Below are 19,550 nucleotides of genomic sequence, written 5' to 3'. Positions count from 1 at the left end.
AGGTGGTGAGGAAGACCGACACGCTGAATTCCTACATCTCAGTCCATTTTGTTTAATATACTGGATGTAGTGATGAGGCAAGCAGGCCTGCTTTCCTGCCGCCTGGCTAGCTTATCCCCCGAAATAACAGCACACAAATTGTATTCTTTTAAACACTGCCTGGCCCATTAGTTTCAGCCTCTTATTGGCTAATTCTCACATCTTGCTTAACCCATTTCTAATAATGTGTGTAGCACCACAAGGTGGTGGCTTACCGGGAAAGATTCAGCATGTCTGACCTGGCAGCTGGCTCCATGGCGGCTGCCCTGGAGAGGAGAGGCATGGCGATTGCCTAACTTCCCTTCTTCCCAGCATTCTGTTCTGTCTACTCCACTCACCTAAGGGCTGGCCTATCAAATGGCCAAGGCAGTTTCTTTATTAACCAATGAAATCAACACAAAACAGAAGACCCTCCCACATCAATTGGATGCAGAAGATTAATAAAAAAGCAAGCCTGTGCATTGCATGAACTTACTGAAGTTGGAATGACCAGTCTGCATGCCTCGTAGAAATGGACATGGAAAGGCACAGAGCTAGCAGAGTGGTCTTAGGCACTGGAAGAAAGCATACCCACCACCTCAGTCCACTTGAGAAGCAGAGAAAAACTCCTGGCCTTACATCCAGCCAGATGCAGAGCGGCTTCTCACTCCCCCACCTCGCCTCTGTCCAGTTGTCTGCCCCTCCTGTTCTCACTCAGTTTAGAGCAGCTGGGCTTTCACACCCTGCCCTTGGCAAGGGCCTCCCATGTGCAGTAAGCAGGCCAGGGCTCTCTGGAAGAGACCACTCCTCCCCCTTAGAGCAGAGGTCCCATGGACCAAGGAGGTAACATGCCACTGATGGCTATCGTGTGCCCTGGGGTCAGAGAGAATGGGAGAACGCCTTTCAAAAAGCCTCTACTCAACTCCTCAGCAGTTCTGTCTGTCACTGGCTCTGTGTGGCACAGCCCTGAGCTGACTCTTTGGACCATGTGGGCAGAAGGGTCCCTGTGCCAGCCGGGTGTTTGCTGTACCACATGCACTGACCGCATCTAAGTGCTAATTGCTCTATGGAATAGGGTGGGCGCTTACGGCAATGCCAACTGTATGTCCAGAGACCAGAATACTGATGGCAGAAGTGCTGGGCCCACGCTTCTTTCTTCCTCTCCCTCTCTTCTCCCTAATGAGGTCATCACAATTGGTTCAGGCAGTTTGAAGCTTTGGACTAACTCCTCCTTCACACCCAGAAGTTGGGAGAAGAGAAAGCAAAGATCTATTTCCAAGGGGCTGCAGGAAGTGGAAATGTGTTCCTCTGACCATGGGTAGCTTCCCTCTGTTCTGGGGTTTCTTGCGATATGGCCGGGTAACAGGGGCCCTGGGACAGCCTAGTTAGGTATGTCTTGTGCTGTCTGGCAGATAGGGCTAAGGAATGGGTTGGGTTTTTTGTTTTGTTTTGTTTTACGTTTTTGTTAGTTCTTTGAGAATTTCTGTTTGGTTCCCTCCTTATTTAAAAATACTATTTTTTAAAATGTGGATGAGTGTTTTACTTGCATTATCTCTCATGCATGCAGTTCCTGCATAGGCCAGAAGAGGGCGTCTGATACCCTGAAACTGGCCTGAGAACTGGTTGAGAACTGCCTGTGGGCTCTGGGAAAGGAATCCAGGTTCTCAGCAAGTGCTCTGGTGATCTTAACTACCTAGCCATCTCTCCGGTCCACCTGGCCCCTCATTTTTCACTAATTCTTTAAGAATTTCTGGTGGATCATTTCTGATGACTATGAGTCTCGCTGACAGGACAGAAGAATCACAGATACCTGTCCTTAGCCTGCACTACTCACTCTTGCAGCTCAGGCACAGAGGTCTAGCTGCCTTTGGCGTTCATGTTAAATGAACCTGGGACTTACTTTTGCACGTCCCTCTTGAGCTTTCTTTCCTACCACAGCTCTGGAAAAGAAATCTAGAGGTCATTTACCAGCCTATTGCCCACGACTGGTGCAGATTCTGATTCAGTGGAACAGGGCTGGGTTCAGGCCTCTGAGGGATGTTTATGCTGCAAATCTAGAGATGTATCTAGGACAGCAAGGGTGGCTGGTTCATGGTCCTTTTCAGGGCACAGCGTCTGTGACTGTGTGGCACAATGACAGGAGCTCTGGCTGCCTCTACCCTCATATACACCAGAACTGAGGAGGTCAGCATCCCAGCTCCCTTTTAACCTCTTCATGGCTTCTCATAGTGGGCCCACATGTACCGCTGAGAGAAAAAAAAATACGTGTAAACCACACAAACGCGTCAGAGCCCACAGAATGTGAGAGCCTCATTCTCTCAGTTTCTCCTGTTGTTACTGCAAGTGGCCCCCAGGGTGTTTGCCAGAACTGCACCTCTGTCCCAGCAGGGCTTTCTATGGGGGTGGAAAGTGGGGGAGGAGAATAAGACTTTTCTTCTAGCTGTTAATCCGCTGCACATGTCTCTCATCCTGCACAGCTCTTTATATGCACGGCTGCTTTGGGGCGCGTACATGTGTTTGTGTGATATATACCCAGGTATGCACAAGTACATATGCCATGTACCTGGACTCTTCCATCTCCTCTAAGCAGAATAGGAGTCCATGGAGCAGGAGACACCAGCCACCTTCTGTGCTCTGCCTAGCTCTTAGACAACCAGCCTTCTGTTTCCCTCATTGTGGCCCCTCTGGGGCCTCTGGGCTTAGCTGATATCACCTTAATCTGCCCTCCTCTAGTCTATGAAATACTTCAAAGATTTTTCAAGAAAGTAGACCCGTAAGATCAAAACTGAAAACCGCAGCAGCCCTCTGTTCCATTCAAATACATGGCTTATTCTGCCCCGGTCTGCAGCACTGTGTTGACTTGCCCTTCTTTCCCAACAAAAGGGGCCTTCCAGACCAGCCAAAGTTTGTTTTGACATCAGCCTTTGTAAATGGCTGTTAGTTTTATAGAAATCGCAGCTAAAGCACACAGCTGTGTGTCTCTTGACCTGACTTGCCTGCCTCGGGTGGCTCTTCACTGGATACTCAAGGCACCAAGCTCAGCCTGACTGATGCATCTCTCCTTCCTTTCCAGGTCCATATTCAAGCCATTCATCTTTGTTGATGACGTAAAACTTGTCCCCAAAGCCCAGTCGCCCTGTTTTGGTGACGATGACCCAGCCAAAAAGGAACCTCGGTTCCAGGAGAAGCCAGACCGCCGGCATGAGCTGTACAAGGCCCACGAGTGGGCACGCGCGGTCATCGAGAGTGACCAGGTGAGCCTGGAGGAGCTCCAGGGAGGAGGGTGGAGGTCCACAGGAAGGAGGCAGGAAGGCGGCTGGCACACACATTCCTCTCCTCTTTAAAGGCAGGTGTTAACTTTCCTGTCAATTCTCCTGAAACCAAACCAAATAAAACCTCTGCTTTTGTGGTTACCCTGAATCCAGCAGACCGAGCATCCCTTCCTCATCCACTGTTAACCTCGGAGTAGCAGAGCTGTGCTATCAAAAATCTTTGTATGTTTTTTGGGGATGAAACACTGTACTGTATGGAATTGGTCATATGCCATTTCTAAACAGTAGCTGCCCAAGGCTGTGTGAACTTGGGGTGTCCCAGTGTGAGTGTGCAGAACAGATCCACACTCAAATGGGTCAAAAAAAAGTAACTTTTATGTTATGAATATTCTATCATGATACAAAAAAGATTATCAAGTCCCCAGTATTTTAGAAATAATTCCTCAGAGTACAACTGTTCTATCTGAAAAGCTTTGGTTAATAAAGTCAGAAGATATCGACTCAGTGAAGAAAAGCCCCTAGTATTCCCTAATGTTCCCTAGCACCCGGCAAATGCCCACAGTAGCCTTTGGTGGTGAGTTTTCATGGAAACCCCAAGCCTACGCTTTGTTTTGGAGAGGAAGAAGGAATGTGGTTGTCAGATGTTCATCCGCTCTCCCCACCATTTGTCTGACAACTTCCATAGGCCTAAGCTGTCCTGAAGGAAGGAGCCATCTCTAGATGGATTGGGGCGCATGCTTCATTTTCTTTTGTAGATTTATTTTTGTTCCTACATCTCTGTGCCAATGCTTGCAGGTGTCCAAGGTGTCAGATGCCCTGGATCTGCAGTTATAGGCAGTTTTAAGTTGCTCAACATGGGTGCTGGGATTTGAACTCAGTCTTCTGTAAGAGCAGGGTGCACACCTAACTACTGAGCCGTTTTTCTAGTTCCCCATCTCCTTATACGTAGCGCTGTGATTATCTAACACAGATTTGAAAAGGCAGTGACTGAGGCTAGAGGAACGAGTAGGTAGGAAGAGTGCTCGCTGTGCACCATGAGGATCTGAGTCCCGGCACCTTTGTAAGAGTCCAGCCTGGCTGTGCAAGCCTGTGGGATACAGAGAAAAGGGGATGGCTCAGGCTCCTCCGCCACCAGCCTAGCTCCAGACTCAATGAGATGCCCTGTTTTGAGGTAACAAGGTGGAAGAGGACACCTAGCATCCTCTTCTGGCCTCTGCTTGCATGCACATAACACGCATGTATACAGGAATACACATGTACACATGCATCATACACACATAAACCACACTGTTTTAATTTGCTTTCGGTTGCTGTGGTAGATACCATGACCAAAAGCAACTGGGGAGGAAAGAGTTTATTTGACTTCCATGTCTGGATCACAGTGACTCGTGGAGGGAAGCAAAAGCAGGAGCTGAGAGGCAGAAACCGAAGCAGAGACCATGAAGGGATGCTGCTTACTGGCTTGCTCTCCATGTCTGCTCAGCCTGCTTTCTTATATACCCGATGATCATATGTTCAAGGGTGGGGTGGATCTGTTCGCAATGAACTGGGCCTTCAGGGGCCAACCACTCATCAAGAAATTCCCCACAGACTTGCCTACATTCCAGGGTGATTGAGCCATTTCCTCAGCTAAGGTTCTTTCTTCCCAGATGACTCTGTCTTGTGTCCAAGTGACAAAAGCACTACTGGGCACAATTGACCCCTTACCAACCTGACTCATAAATACATAACCTTTCATCTCTTGTTCATCCTTAAGATCTCATGTTAAAATCACAATAGAAAACAGTATAACTTTGCAAGTCCTAAAGTCTTTAAAAAGTTTAATTCTTTAGCCAGGTGTAGTGACACACACCTTTAATTCCAGCACTCAAGAGGCAGAGGCAGGTGGCTCTCTGTGAGTTTGAGACCAACCTGGTCTACATAGCCAGGACTAGGACTAAAGAGAGAGAGAGAGAGAGAGAGAGAGAGAGAAAGAGAGAGAGAGAGAGAGAGAGACCCTGCCTCAAAAATAGATGATAGATAGATAGATGATAGATAAAATTCAATACTTTAAAAGCCTAAATTCTCTATAAAAATTCCACATCTCTTAATTTGAGATACTATAAGGTGAAAAATAAGTTACATGCTTCTTATTTCAAGAAACTAAGAACCAGGGCATAGTTAAAATCAAATCAAAGCAAAATTGACATCCAGCAGTGTAAATCGAATTCTGTAGCCTACAGCTTAGTGTGGCATCTGGGAATCACTTAAAATTTTTTGGGCTCCAAAGGGTTTGGGCAACTCCATTTCTCAGGAACAGCAGTTTTAAAGATAACAATCTTTGAAACACCCAGCTTGTCACAGGCTCAAGCCAGCTCCATTCTGCATTGCTGGGGTCCTTGGCAGTCATACACTGGTCCTAGTGTCTCCAATATGCTTGGGTCTCCACTGAAACCGAGGTTGCATCTTTACCAATGGCCTCTCACGGTACCAAGCCTCTCCCTTCAGTCCTCCTGCAGCTTCCGTGCTGCCCAAGCCAGTATCACATGGGAAACTCTTAGATATTACCAAGTTTGGCTGCCAGCTCAAGATGTAGCCTTGGTCCCTTGGAAGCCACCATCATAGAAAAAAAGTGACATGGGGATATACATGACATGTTTATTAACTGAGCTGTCTATTCCTTCAGTAGACATTTTTATTTTTTGAGAACCCCTACTGTGCTCTAGTCATTGGAAGGCGGATATAAGCCTCTTCGTCTCCGGGAGGTCAGGGTATGATGGGAGACAGCAATGTAGGCCAATCATCACGACACAGATGATGGTGATTATGGAAAAGAGAAGGTATTGCATTGTGGAGGAAAGGCCTTCCGCAGAAGTCTGAGGATGGACTCAGGTTGATCTGGTGCTGGGAAAGGGAAGGGCCTCCAGAGTGTGGAGTCATCTGAGCAATGGAGAGAGATTACCATGGAGTGTAGCAAATGTATATCACTGAAAGGGATAGATAGACAAGGCAAGGGGCCAGAGTGCCCTGGGCACTGCTCAGTAGTCAGGACTTTGAACCAGACATCTGGTGGCTGTGGAAGTGTTCTGAGCAGGCTGGTGATGTAAGCACACTCTAGAGCAACCTCGGTGTTGGCTTGGGAACTGAGGAGGGGGTAGACAGTGCTGTTGGGCTGTTGGCAGGAAGCCAGCTGGATGGACGTTGGGCTGCCAGTGTCCACTGCCATGACGCATGTTGTCCGGCATGACTGTGTCCCTCCTCAGGAGCAAGGCCGCATGCTGAGGAAGACCATGCTGGAGTTGGAGAAGCAAGGCTTGGAAGCCATGGAGGAGATCCTGAGCAGCCCCGAGCCCCCCGACCCTGCCGAGGTGGGAGACCTTTTCTATGACTGTGTGGACACCGAGATGAAGTTCTTCAAGTGATGTAGGCGCCCTCGCCCTTACTTACCACTTCCCACCCGACTAAATTACCAGCAGAGAAACGCTCTTCTGTTTGAGTAAAATGAGACTGACCATGTGGCCTCCTTGTGTCTAAATGTTCCCTCTGTTCAGCTTAGCAACCCCCCTTTCACCGTGTAACTCCATCCCACATGCCTCTTGCTCCATTGTGTGATAAGCTGTGGACTTGAAGATGTTCTTGTATTTCAGTGACAATGGGCACCTTAGGAGAACGAGAGTTCCCTCAGCCTCGGACGGGGCTGCAGGGCCACACTGGTGGGAAAGGCAAGAGCTGTGAAGGTCCTGGTCCCTCTCTAGCTAGGGGTTTTGTTCACACTGAAGGCTCTAATGTGTGTAGATGGGGGGGTCCCCCTGCTTTCCTCCACAAAGCCCAGGCTTATGTGTGGCTCACAGTCCCCGCAGGTATGTCTTGGGAAATAAAGCCAATGGGAATGAACAGAGGACCCCTGGGTACAGTTCCGGCTCTGTCTCAGTGTTTGTGACTCTCTGAAAGACCTGTCTTCTGTGAGCTGTTCCCATGCGCAGTGGGCTAGGCCTGCTTCCACATGCAGAAGAGCTGGCATCCATGTTAGCTGGACCTCCCCATCCAGCAGCGCACCCACCCGTGGACGTGGCCCTGTGTAGAAATGACTTGCAATTTGATGGTCAGCAACTTATATAAGATTCACGAAAAGGCCTTGGCAGACTTCATACAACTGCAAATCTCACCCAATGAGGACAAGAAAGAGAGACGACCCTCTTGACTGTTGAGAGCACCTGGCATCCGGGTAGCCACCATCTCAGCAGACACTGGAATGAAACTCATTCCTTTCCAGCGCCATCATGTTGCAAAAAGGATTCGACGCCACAGGAGTGTGTGAGGAAGACAGGGCAGGCTGAGGGCAGACGCTGTGCCCACTGCCTGGTTAACTGGATCCCACAAGTCAGTGTGCTGGGCACCTGACCTCCAGAGTCCCCACCACTACCACTTAATTCTCATGCCCCATTTTCCAGTGGCTGCCTTTGGACTGGTATCTAGAATGGGAGAGAGGATGTGGGTCACTCGCCCATGGGTCCATTAGTGGGTCCACGGCCTCTCGCCACTACTCCTGAAGGGGTCAAGGGGGTAAAGATGATGGACAGAGTGTAGATAAGAGGACCAGCTAGTGGGGGGGGGGTGCTGTGGGTCCAATTATATGTCATCATTCTTGGCAGGGCTGAGCAAACAGAAACCGTCCATCAGTAGTCCCAGGCATGGCTTAGGGTCCCCAGATCATTCTTGGCTGCAGTATCATGGCCTGTGAGAACCGGCAGGGACCTGAGCTCTCATTTCACAATGTGATGCAGGCCAGAGGTTTTATTGGGACCAATCTGGCTTTTATTTCCACCCTCCTTTAGGCGGGTGTGTGTGTGTGCTGTGAGCCCTTTCCTCGACTGTCTCGCGAGTTCCGTGTATAAACAAAGGGCAAAACATAAGAGAAGGGACAAGTTTGTGATGGCCAAATGGTGGCTCGCAGTTGCTAGGAGCTCTGTGCAGGCTGAGCCTGGTATCTAATGCACATGAACAGAGGGCACAGGTGGAGCAGCTAAGCTGAAGATGCCCGCAGGTGCAAAGGAAAGAAGGGCGATGTTTGAGGGGAAAAGAGTTGCCCGTGCAACCTCCCACCTGCTGAGCTTTTAAAGCAAGGTGATGCAGGAAGCCATCCTGTGAATTCTGTGTGGTCTCACCTCCACCTGTGAGGCCAGCCGGTTTGTCAGATCTGACCCGCCTGAGAAAGCCAATTCAGGGTTCGATCGGAAGTCCAGTGAAAGTAAGTGACATGGCGACCTTCTTTAATTACTCTGGCCAAGGCTGTAGATGGCTGCGCCAATCTGATGCCATTACTCAGGAGGGCACTGGAAAATACAGTGGCTATTTCTATGATTGGATATTGGACATCTCAACCATGTCGTCCTCTTACCACTAGAGGGCGCAGGAGCTCTATGTGCAACCTGGCAGACCTTGAGGGGCCTGGTTTTTCCCCTCAGGCAATGGATAGGAGGTGGGAATAGCAGCTTTTCTCACAGCGAGGGGTAGGAACAGAGGCGAGGACAGTATGGAATCGGGGAGAGGTGCCTGCATATGACTTTATCTAAATTAACAGCAGAGATGATACTGGATTTTGAGTAGGCAGATGTAGAAGAATATTCATTTTCAAATGCTCCTAACGGATTTCTCTTTGAAGAAATGCTTCTTAGGTGGGTAATTTCCTAAGCCAGGATTGGTTTTCTGAACAACATGGAGAAAATGGATGTTCAGGATGAAATTCAAATGGAATGTTTAGGATCATGCTGTAAATAACTTCCCAGAAGAGCACCCGATATCTATTAAGCCTCGAGCATAGGGGATCCTGAGCACACTTTGCGCAGACTGCCTGCCCCCACCTGCCCCACAGAACCTAACACGAGCTAGCTCGTCTTGTGTGAGTGAGATTTCCACTAAGTGAAAACAGCATCGTAGCTGGGGGCAGACACTAGAGTGGACATAAGTTAGCATAAGTAGGAAATAGTCTTTTATCATTCTTGGGGGTGTCTGGAAGCGGTGGTAGAGTAAGGACCTGATAAAAGCTGTGGAGTCTCAGCCCGACATAAGATTCAGTGTTTGTAGGCATCAACCTCACAAGCTACTGAAGCGGACGAATGTCTATTGGAGTTCAATGCTAACACTCCATCACTACCAGGCAAATCAGCAGCTATAAAAACCAATTGTCAGCCACAAAAAAAAAAAAAAAGTCCTCCCACGTTGATACAGGTGATACCACTTCTGGCAGGCCCACAGGGCAGCCAGGTGTGCATGCCTTGAAATCACTGGCTACATTCTTTTATTGCAAAGGTCTGCAGCTGAGAGCTCAGCTTTGGGAGAAAACGGGGAGCATGGGGAAGGACCATGGACGGAGAGGACCGGCAGGTGCAGGGCCAGCATCCCAGCTCTGATGTGCCTCCCTTAGATGTGGGGTTTCATCCCACATGGTGCGGAGTCCCGGCTCCTGTTCCGTGATGCGTGTCCAAATGTGTTTTATCCGACTGAAGTCAACTATCCTGAAATACTGCACACAGAATTCTTGCAGGAATTAATAAGTACGTGTCTTTAATCATATTGTGAGAAGTGAAATGCCATAGTTGGAACAGTGTAACAGAGAATCTTTGTTTCCTGTAGCGGGGAACTGACTGTGTGGTCTTAACAGCCTTTTGTACAAATAGCTACAAGTCAGACAATGTCCCTATCCAGTGCTTGCCCTCAGAGTGTCTTTAAATGCACCCAATGTACAATAAAAATATCGAAGTCAATGTCCAGGATTCTTCTTTTGTGTTTCATGAGCACAGTCGGCACCGGTCACAAGACAAACAGGCGAAAGAAAGAACAGTGCTTTTCTGATGGGAACTTTAGGAAACTCAGTCACCTTAGGAGGGCCTGACACCGTTCCACTGAGAAGACCAAGTCTCTATTTAAAAACATATCCCAAACTATAACCATATGCCCTCGGTTCCATCAGAACAGCAGCAGCGAGAATTGGTTACCCTGCAGACCCAAAACCGCAGGATTTCCACACCACAGGGCAACAGCAGGATACGCAAGAGGAGCCCCAGTGAGGGCCCAGCATGCGTAGGGCAGCAGAAACCAGAGGCCTCCAACCAGACCAATGCAAGTAAAGCTATATGGACGAAAGGGTTTACTGCGTGACTCACTGTGTCCCATGAGCTTCCATGACGAGGTTCTTCCTCCCTTTCTTCTTGTTTTCTTTCTTCTTTTAAATTTATTTGGGGGGGGGGCTGCAAGGTCAGAGTTCAGATATGCAGGAATGGGAAATGAATGGGATCAAGATGCATGATGTGAAAGACACAAAGAATAAAAAGGTTTTATGACCCAACAATCCTGCTTCCTAGCGTGTACCAAAAGAATTGAAAGCAAGGCTGGAAAAGATGCCTGTTCGGCCACCTTCCTATCCTATTAAATTATCTATAGGGAAGTGGGTGGATGGTTACGTAATGTGGTCTATCTGTGCAATGGAGTACCTTTAGCCTTAAGAGGAGAAGGCAACTCTGATACAGTCACATTATGTATGAACATTCTGGATATCATGATGGCCTAAATAAAGTAGTCACAAGAAGACATATATAACTCTGTTTACATGAAATACCTGGAGGGGACAAATGCACAGTCTGTTTGCTTTCCAGAGTTGGGGTGTGCTGCCCTTACTTAGCTCTGGGACACAAGTGTTAAGGGTTTGACAGTGTGTCCTCATCACTGTATGTCCATATATACATTTACATCCTGATTTGGCTGATGAGGAAACTGAGGTACACCTAAGTAATTTAATCCCCCAAACTTAAGAGATTCATATTCTTGTTTGCCTTCCAACTCTAGTCCCAGCAGAAGAACCTCATCTCCCCCACTCTAGGCTCCCGTGTCCACTAGAACCACAGCCATGGAGATTAGAGGACTCTGCTCCACAGAAAAGACTCTTTTGAAGGCTGGCTGAGCTGCAGGGAAGAGACCAAGTGTTTTAGGTTGAAGGTTTCCTTAGTGTTGCATGCATAAGGCCCTGGATTCGATCCCTAGTACGGCAAACCTTTCTCATTTTAATACATTGGCGGAAGCAAGCAACATACTTGACCCATATTGAAGTAATGAAACTGGTAAGTCTATTGTTATCTACTTTAAAAATGCATATAGAAAGGTTTCCCCTCCCTGCACTTTTGGTTTTTCAAACAGAAAAGATTTTCGTGGGGGGCTGGAGGAAAGACTCAGTGCTTAAGTGATAATTGCTTAATGCATGGGGGCAAGTTTGACAGCTTCAACAAAGAGGGGAGACTTGAATCTAGACCCGGAGAGAAAGGCAGGCTGTGTCAGCCCAACTGAGCCTGGTGCCAGGGGTACCTAGTGGTGAGCCAACTGAGGCGGGCAAGGGCACGGCTACAGGTTTTAGCCACTATTTCAGTCCAACTAACAGCCGTTTACAAAGGCTGACGTCGAAGCAGACTTTTGATGCTCTGGGAAGGTGACTGGAAAGGGCCCTTTTCATTGGCAAGTAGACACCATGCTCTGGGACAGGGCAGAATAGGACCAGAGGACCCAAATTCAATACCCAATATGCACACAGTTCCAGGCACTCTGACACCCTCCTTTAGCCTCTATGGGTACCTGTACCCATGGCATATACACGTAGACACATACACATAAATAAATACATTTTCAAGGATGCTATTCTTGGTGTTCAAGGAACCCCTGGCCTTAAAAATGTGTCTTAGTACTCGAGTCTGACTGGAGCACATTTCATTCCTGCACCACAGCGTCATATTATATTCCAGAAATGTGTGTACTCATCACCTGTCAATCAAAGAGGCTTAGATAAGTACTGGGGATCACAGGCGGAATTTGCAGGGAAACAGCCACAGACATTGCCACTTGTTGAAGTTTATTGGGTACAAAGGAATGAATCTGCAGCAGGAGACACCAGTAAATATAAAATACAGGGGATACACTGGGGGGGTCACAGTCTGCAATGTGAGGGCAGGCAAGGGTGGCAGGGATGCCTCCACATGTGAGTTCACGGTCAGGGGCCCAACCTGTACACTGCCGCTGGGAACTGGACGTGCCCACTTGAACTTGGAGGGGGTAGCTTCAGTGATAGGTCTGGAGGAGAGCTGCTAGGCCAGATTCCTGAGATCGCTCCCTGCTTACTGTTTTTGGTTTCTGCTTGTTCTTTCTCTCTGTCTTTAAATAGCTTTAAAAAATTATTTGTGTGCTATTTACGTGTGTGTGTATGTGTGTGTGTGTGTGTGTGTGTGTGTGTGTGAAGGCACATCTGTGCACATGCATGTGGAGGCCAAAGGTCAACAACCCAACAAACAGTGTCTGTTTTGGTCTCTCTCTCCACCTTATTAAAATTTCTTGCTAAAGCTGTAGCTTGCTGATTTGGCGAGGCTGGCTGGCCACTGACCTCCCTGGGATCTGCTGCGTCTACCTGACTCCGAGGACCTGGGTCACAGACATTCACCCCCACATCCGGCTTTTCTGTAGATCCTGGGGACACAAACACAGGTCCTCGTGCTTGGACCGCAGGCAGTCTCCTGGCTGAGACATCTCCGCAGCCACTCCGGAAGACTCTACATTTCCGTCCCTTCAGTGTAGACATAAATACGGGAACAGTCGCTGGGCAAGCAGTCTACCTCACAGGGCGGGGCTGCCTTGCTGATGGCCCTCCTCATAATTACGAAAGCTTCTTATGATTATTACTCACCTGGTTGCCAGGAGAGGGGAGTGGAGGCTGACCTTTCTGCAGACTTCCAGAACCAACATAACAAATCTGCAACATGGAGACTTTCTGTTCCTTCATTAGTTGTTACAGTGGCTTGAGTCATGTCCCAGAGATGGGAACTGGACCCTGGCTCACAACAATATAAGACACTTGCTCCAAACAGCTGTCTGCAGACACCTGACTGAACACTCTCCTTGTCTATCATCTCTGGAAGGCCTGGCCTGGGCTAGTGCTCTTGTTGGCGTGAGTGCCTGAGGGGGATGCTTCAGAGCACCCCAATGCTCACTGTCCTCTTCCTTTGCTGCTATTCTGAGCACAGATACTGTTTCCTTCTATTTTCTGCCTTCTCTGCTACAGCCTCCTCATTCCCGTGGACGGGAGCATTTGGGACCTGACAAAAAGTAAAAGCATACTCTTCCTCCCTTGAAGCCCAAAGAAGGGTGCACAGAGCAGCCCCTGCTTGGCTTGGCCCTCCGTCTATTCAGGACCCCTAAACTTGTTGCATATATCTACCTACCAACCCAGGTACAAACCACAAGTCCAGAGAGCCATCAGACAGCCGTGCTTTTCAGTTCAGAGGGAAACTCCTTTGGGCTGATGGGTGTTCTGGGATTCCTACCAATGGAATGCTTTGTTCTTTTGTATGTGTTTTTGTATGGGTGCATATGTTCCTGTGTGGAGTGTGCATGCACATGTATGTGTGAGTCTGGAGAAGCCAGAGGTCAGTTTTGGGTGTTGTGGCCTCAGGAGTTGCCAGCTTGTATTTTGTGACAATATTGTTCTCTGGGACCTGGGCTCTTTGATTAGCTTGGCTGGCCACTGAGTCCCAGGGATCTGGTTGCTTCTGCTTCCCCAGCAATGGGATACAAGTGTGTATTGCCATATTCTGCTTTATGTGGGCACTGGCAATTAACTCAGATCCTTAGGCTTGTGAGGCAAGCATCTTACCAATGGCGCTATTGCCCCAGCCTCGTGTTGTTCCTTTTTAAATGTATGTTGTATTTTCCATGTAAATCCTACACTCGAGTAGGGTTTGGGGGAGGGAGACCTCTGAGGTAAAAATAAGCTTATCACAATCATGAGCTATGTACATGTGTAATCTGCAGAGGTGGCAAGATATCAAAATCTCATAAAGCTGACTTTACCCTGGCTATCAGGATGGAGCTGGAAACTTGGAGGGGCAGAAGGAAAGTGATGGAGACTGGGCACTAGGGATGCTGTAAACAGTAAAAGCATTGGCTATTTGTAAAAGAATTCCGTTACAAAAGGGGTCCCTGCGGAAGGCATGTGAGGGGCCAAGCCCACTCTAATCTTTGCACTGGGATTTATTTACATTAGGCAGCAAAATGACATCCCTGTATCGATAAAAAGAAGCGAGACATGGCGTCTCGCTCACCGGAGGCTGTGTGGCACTGCCAGGACCCGGGGACACATGGCTTCCTCTGGGCTGCATTGTCTATAAGGCATTATCTGGTTGGATTTTGCAGTTGGTGGGATGAGGGTCATGCCAATAAGAAGCTGTGGTGGCTATTTATGACTTCGGGATGACTTGAAAACTAAGGATGCTCAGGAAAAATGTTTCAGAAGGACCAGCCTGCAAGCGTAGTGTATAGTCACAGTGGACACTACAGGGTGGGATAGGGCTCCCTCTGTACAAGGCAGACGAGTGCCAAGATGCATATTTAAAAATATTAAAATGTTACTCAAATAAAAGCTGACGAAAAGGGTGCTTCAAAGTTCGTGCAAGTCATTATTTACAATAAATAATGCTCCCTTCAGAGCCTGCCTGTCAGTGACTGGAGCTTGAGCATGGTACAGTCTTGACGAGGTATCCCCATGTCCATCCAGTCAAGAACCCCAGGGCCTTGGCTTCCTCTATCTTCTCACCGGAGTGCCTTCAGAGACAGCTGCGGAAACATGGCAGAGCATTACTGAAAAGGGGTCAGAAGACTCATTGCCCACAAAGAACCTTCCAGGCCTGGGATCACAAACTCTTCTTATAGGTGTGGTGGCCCCCTGTCATGTACAAGGAACTGTGTTTGTTTGTTTGTCTTGTTTTTTGCATCCCACCCCTCACCCCCAGGGATTGACAATGGGAAGCAGTAAAGGAAACCGGAAATTGATGGTATGTGAAGACCTGTAACATGGTGGGCCAGAGACCTGATTCTGTCTTAGGAACATATATGGAAGCAAGCATAAGCAACTCATTTGACAGGAAGCTCAGGAAAAGCAAACAGCGTGATGAAGAAACCATGTGAAGGCAATAGAAAGGAGGGAAGGGGACCAAAGTCCTCAGAGTTTCAGCCCAGGGCCCCTGGACCCATACCAGTACCGTCCCCTGGCTCTGTCGACTGTCGCCAGCCCAGTGACTTTCCTGTGCACTGCTTGTGTCCTCATACAGTGAAAATTAATTAAAATTCTTTCCAATGAGACATACAATAGCTTGACTTTGGGATGCCTAAAGACAGTTTTACAACCTCCCCTTGACTGAATGGGGGTCTTCTATACAGGCATCATAGCCTACCCATGCTAGGAGCCCTTAGCTAGAGCCTGATGATGTAGGTGTGTGTTTGTCCTGAGGCTGGGGACTACGTCATGCCCAATGGTCCACGCAGCCATGCTGCATTGATGGAGATGGTCACTATGGCTGCTCGGGATTCTACCACACTAGAAAAGGGGTGGGAAGAGCAGGCAGAGGTCAGGAAGTGACCCCGGGGAATTCTTTGGCCTTCTGCAACACGTTTCCCTCGGTGGAAATAGGTGAGTTTTTCTCTCTCCAGCTTGACCACCCGGCTACTGGAAAGGTCAAATGAGAGCACACAGACAAGCTAACTGAAAAACGGGAAAAGCTTTGTAAATGTAGGGACTGGGGTATGATGATTTTTTGTTTTCCCGATTAAAACTTATCTCTTCATTTTAGAAAATGCAGGGTTGGAGAGATGGCTCAGAGGGTAAGATCCCTGACTACTCTTCCAGAGGATTCAGGTTCAATTCCCAGCACCCACGTGGCAGCGCCCAGTTTCCTCAAGCGCCTGCCTCCACAAGCGGGCAAAGCCTCCTCGCTACAGTTGCTCATAAGGTATTTGTCAGTGTAACAGGAGAGTGACTCGTGCAGAGCTAGCCATTAGTGCTTGAATGTCCAAAGGGAAACAGAAAGATGGAAGGGAAGAAAGGAATCTCCCAGAAAGCTTTTCATCCTGAAAGGGAGAGGCACAGACTTGGGGGAGCTGAGAAGATGATGGCTGCCAGCTGCAGTATCTGAACCTCTGTGATCTGACACAGTGATGAGCGGTTAGAGTATGGACCCCCAATTATCTGGAGGACTGGGCAGTTTCCTTCCCCAAGTGTTCGAGTTGCTCCTCGAGCCCTTTCACGAGGGTGGGTGGGGAAGGGTTAGCAGCTGATGTCTCATGAACCGCAACTGAGCCACATCAATCAGTTCACAGGTCCCTTCTTTCCTGGGCATGGTAAACCTTCCTTTGATGCCAGAATTGCAAGACAATTGCAGCAGACAGAGTGGCAGGGACACCACAGTCCAGGCAGAGTGGCAGACTGGGGTGCCTCCTACCTCGCTGTCTTCCCAGAATTCTCTTCTCCACCTGTCAATAATCTTGCACAAATCGTCCTCTCTCCCTTTCCTCGTTTATAAACTTGTGACCACTTCGCACTCACTTTTGGGCCTGTGATCATCGAGAGTGGATACTGTGACTCCTGGGTTACCTGGGTTTAGGAAAGGGGGTGCGGCCTGACTGGTGAAGTAGCACCCCTCTTTGGGGGGCAATCACAGCTTTCAGGACTCTGATACCATCCCAGCCAGGCTACTTCTTTAAGGTCTCATACAGTTACCGAATGGTCTAGTTCATCAACAGCCAGCCTTGGAAACCAGTGTAAGCCAGGGCAGGACTAAATTCTCGTACTTGGAGAAACAAAGAATCTTGTTCTTTTTATTTGTTTGTTTTTTAAGACAAGGTTTCTCTAGCAGCCCTGGCAGTCCTGGAACTCACTTTGTAGATTAGGCTGGCCTTGAACTCAGAGAGACCAGACAGCCTTCTGTCTGCTGAGTGCTGGGATTAAAGGCCTGCACCACCACACCCAGCAACAAGGAATTTTAAAAGAGGTGACCACAGTGTGCACAGTGAGAGATGTCGCCTCTATCCAGATTAGAAAACTCTGCATAAGTTACTTTGGCTAAGAACAAGAATATTTATATGATTTTTCCCCTCCCAGCTTTGACAATTAATTACATGCAGCCAAGGGCATTTAAATTGTAATTAAATTTTGGTCAAAATCAACTGTAATACTGATGCAAGAAAAAGCTCCAAAGAACTAACTAGTCTGTAGGTGAGCTAGAACATCCAGTCATATGTTACAGATGGTATGGGGGTTTTTCCTGGGCTTCTGGAATGATCATACTCTGGAGGAATGAGACTTGTCAGGAGCCATTTCCCCTCTAACAATCATTAAAGAAACCATCACCCTAGGGAGTCTGCAGAGAACCTCACACCCATAATTATGTTCTATTGAGAAAATCTGCCCCTCACCCAATTAACTGTTAATCTTAGCGGAATCCGCCTCACATTCCAGCTATCCAGGGAACTAGGTGTGGCAACTTGTGACTCTTGGCCTACCTGACCAAGCTACGTGACCGGGACCATGCGGCCGGCGAGCTCCCGTGCCCTGCCCCCCATTCCTTACCATATATAAACTGTAACCCGTCCCTAAATAAACGAAGGCTTTGACAAATCTGCTTGGCCTCCTTCTTCTGTCTTAGCTCATTCCCTTCCAGGTAGCGCCCCTCCGTGACCCTGGAGTAACTGATTGCCGGGTGGGTTACAAACCCCTAGACTGAGTAGCCCACCCAAACGCAATCGACAGAGACTGTGGGGTTCTGAGCCAGTATCACCTTCTGCACAGTGATGCCTTAAGCAAGGCGCTTTCTACAGAGCAGTGTTTGAAACTGTAGGGCTATCATCCCAGCCTTTAACAAAGGCACAACAAATGGCCTTCTCTGGGAAGAGGAACTGGAGGAGAAATTTAGAACTGCTGAGAAAAAATCCCTGTAGAGCTGTGGTTCCCAACCTTCCTAGTGCTCCGACCCTTAATACAGTTCCTCGTGTTACGGTGACCCCCAGCCATAAAATTGTTTCGTTACTACTTCATAACAGTAATTTTGCTGCTCTTATGAATTTTAATGTAAATATATGATATCTCTGATATGCTATCCCAAAGGGGTCGTGACCCCACAGGTTGAGAGCCCCTGCTATAGAGACTTCCAGGCTTTTAGTAACCGGGGGAGGTGTTACCTGAGAATTTCTGCTTTTGATGTCATCCGAGCTCTGCCCAGCTGCCTCAGCTTGGAGCCAGGAACCAGGGGTGCGGCCTGAGAGAAACAAGAGTGAGCTCACCATCGATTGGCCCAGGGCCTCTGTACCCTGTGCAGACACTTCTGCTAAACCAGCACTTAAAATACCGGCAGAGGATCCCCAGGCAACATGAGCCCGACCTGAAACCTTCAGCCTTCTGGCCCCGGACTGTGTGTTTCCACCCATCTTCTGTGTCACAGACGATGGGCTCAGGGAGCCACAGGCCGTGTTGTGTGAGGAGGCCTTCCTGAGTGGCATGTACCCAGCCTGTGGGCACACTTCTGCAGTTGTGACAAGCCAAGTCTTGTGCAGGTACTATCGGCTGACACGATTCAGGCTTCCATTTAGTGAAGCTCCCACATGTAAGTTTATCTCCAAGATGTGCTGGGCTTCAGTATCATACAAATCACATAGGATATAATGCTGAGCTTTAGGGTGACAACATATTGCAGCAAGCAGCTGCTTGAATGTTTATGGAGATGATTTGGGGAGGTGAAATTGTATGGAGAGAAAAATCTAGGTTTTTAAAATCCATCAAAAACACAATAAGCAACTTTCCCTCTTGGGTAGTAGAATTACCATTAAAAAAAAATCTCCAACACTTTTGACGTTTTCCACAGTGTGTATATTTGGCACTGTGGCCGTCTTACAGGATAAGGCAAACTTTCAAGGGACCATTGCAAAGTGCTCTGAAATGCACACAACACTAATCAGGGTTTTAACCAGGGACTGTCCTTGGTCAAGAATAAAGGTCTTTTGGAGCAAATAAGAGAGAGAATGTTAGCTCTTCACTGATTGGAGCAAAAAGTACCAAGACATTGACGGCCCTGCTGTACTTCCATGTGGAGGGCAGCCTCCCCGACTGCGGTCCATAGCTTTACAAATGGCCTATCTGCTAGAAATAAACCTCTCACTAGGCATCTCTTTCCCGGTCCAGCCTTTACTAACATTTTGATCAGCTTGGTCTCCCTTGTAGGTCTGTCCTTGCACTGTGGAACACTGACCACATCTTTCAGCTCTACTCACTCAGTGACCGTGGCAGCCTTACCCAAGCCCAGGCCTGCTGGTAACCACCACAGAGCGTTCTAGATATCACCCATTGCCTCTGGGAACATTTGCCTCCACCAAAAAACCAGCTAGCAACAGAGACATCATGGGTAGGCAGTTCCCACCAGCTTCCAC

General features: G+C 48.3%; 2 protein-coding genes across 4 annotated transcripts in view; one reads left to right on the top strand and one right to left on the bottom strand.

The window, feature by feature from the left end:
- Nucleotides 1–10,033, top strand: part of Scrn1 (secernin 1) — a 62,085-nt gene extending 52,052 nt beyond the window's left edge. For both annotated transcript variants that reach the window (XM_050155563.1, XM_050155564.1), the window contains exons 7-8: nucleotides 3,092–3,272; nucleotides 6,533–10,033. In XM_050155563.1, the coding sequence (XP_050011520.1) occupies nucleotides 3,092–3,272; nucleotides 6,533–6,691 (340 nt within the window). In that variant the 3' untranslated portion in view covers nucleotides 6,692–10,033. The remainder of the gene's footprint in view (nucleotides 1–3,091; nucleotides 3,273–6,532) is intronic.
- A 2,112-nt stretch (nucleotides 10,034–12,145) lies between these two features.
- Wipf3 (WAS/WASL interacting protein family member 3) overlaps nucleotides 12,146–19,550 on the bottom strand; it is an 85,561-nt gene continuing 78,156 nt past the window's right edge. For both annotated transcript variants that reach the window (XM_050155528.1, XM_050155527.1), the window contains 2 exons: nucleotides 18,309–18,385; nucleotides 12,146–14,912 (listed from right to left, as the gene is read on the bottom strand). In XM_050155528.1, coding sequence (XP_050011485.1) covers nucleotides 14,889–14,912; nucleotides 18,309–18,385 — 101 coding nt within the window. In that variant the 3' untranslated portion in view covers nucleotides 12,146–14,888. The remainder of the gene's footprint in view (nucleotides 14,913–18,308; nucleotides 18,386–19,550) is intronic.

This window comes from Alexandromys fortis, unplaced genomic scaffold (assembly GCF_014885135.2).
Source record: "Alexandromys fortis isolate MF-2015 unplaced genomic scaffold, M_Fortis_MF-2015_v1.1 scaffold_93, whole genome shotgun sequence".
Taxonomy (NCBI): Eukaryota; Metazoa; Chordata; class Mammalia; order Rodentia; family Cricetidae; genus Alexandromys; species Alexandromys fortis.
Note: the sequence above shows the minus strand (reverse complement) of the source record. Positions and strands in the feature narration are given on the sequence as shown.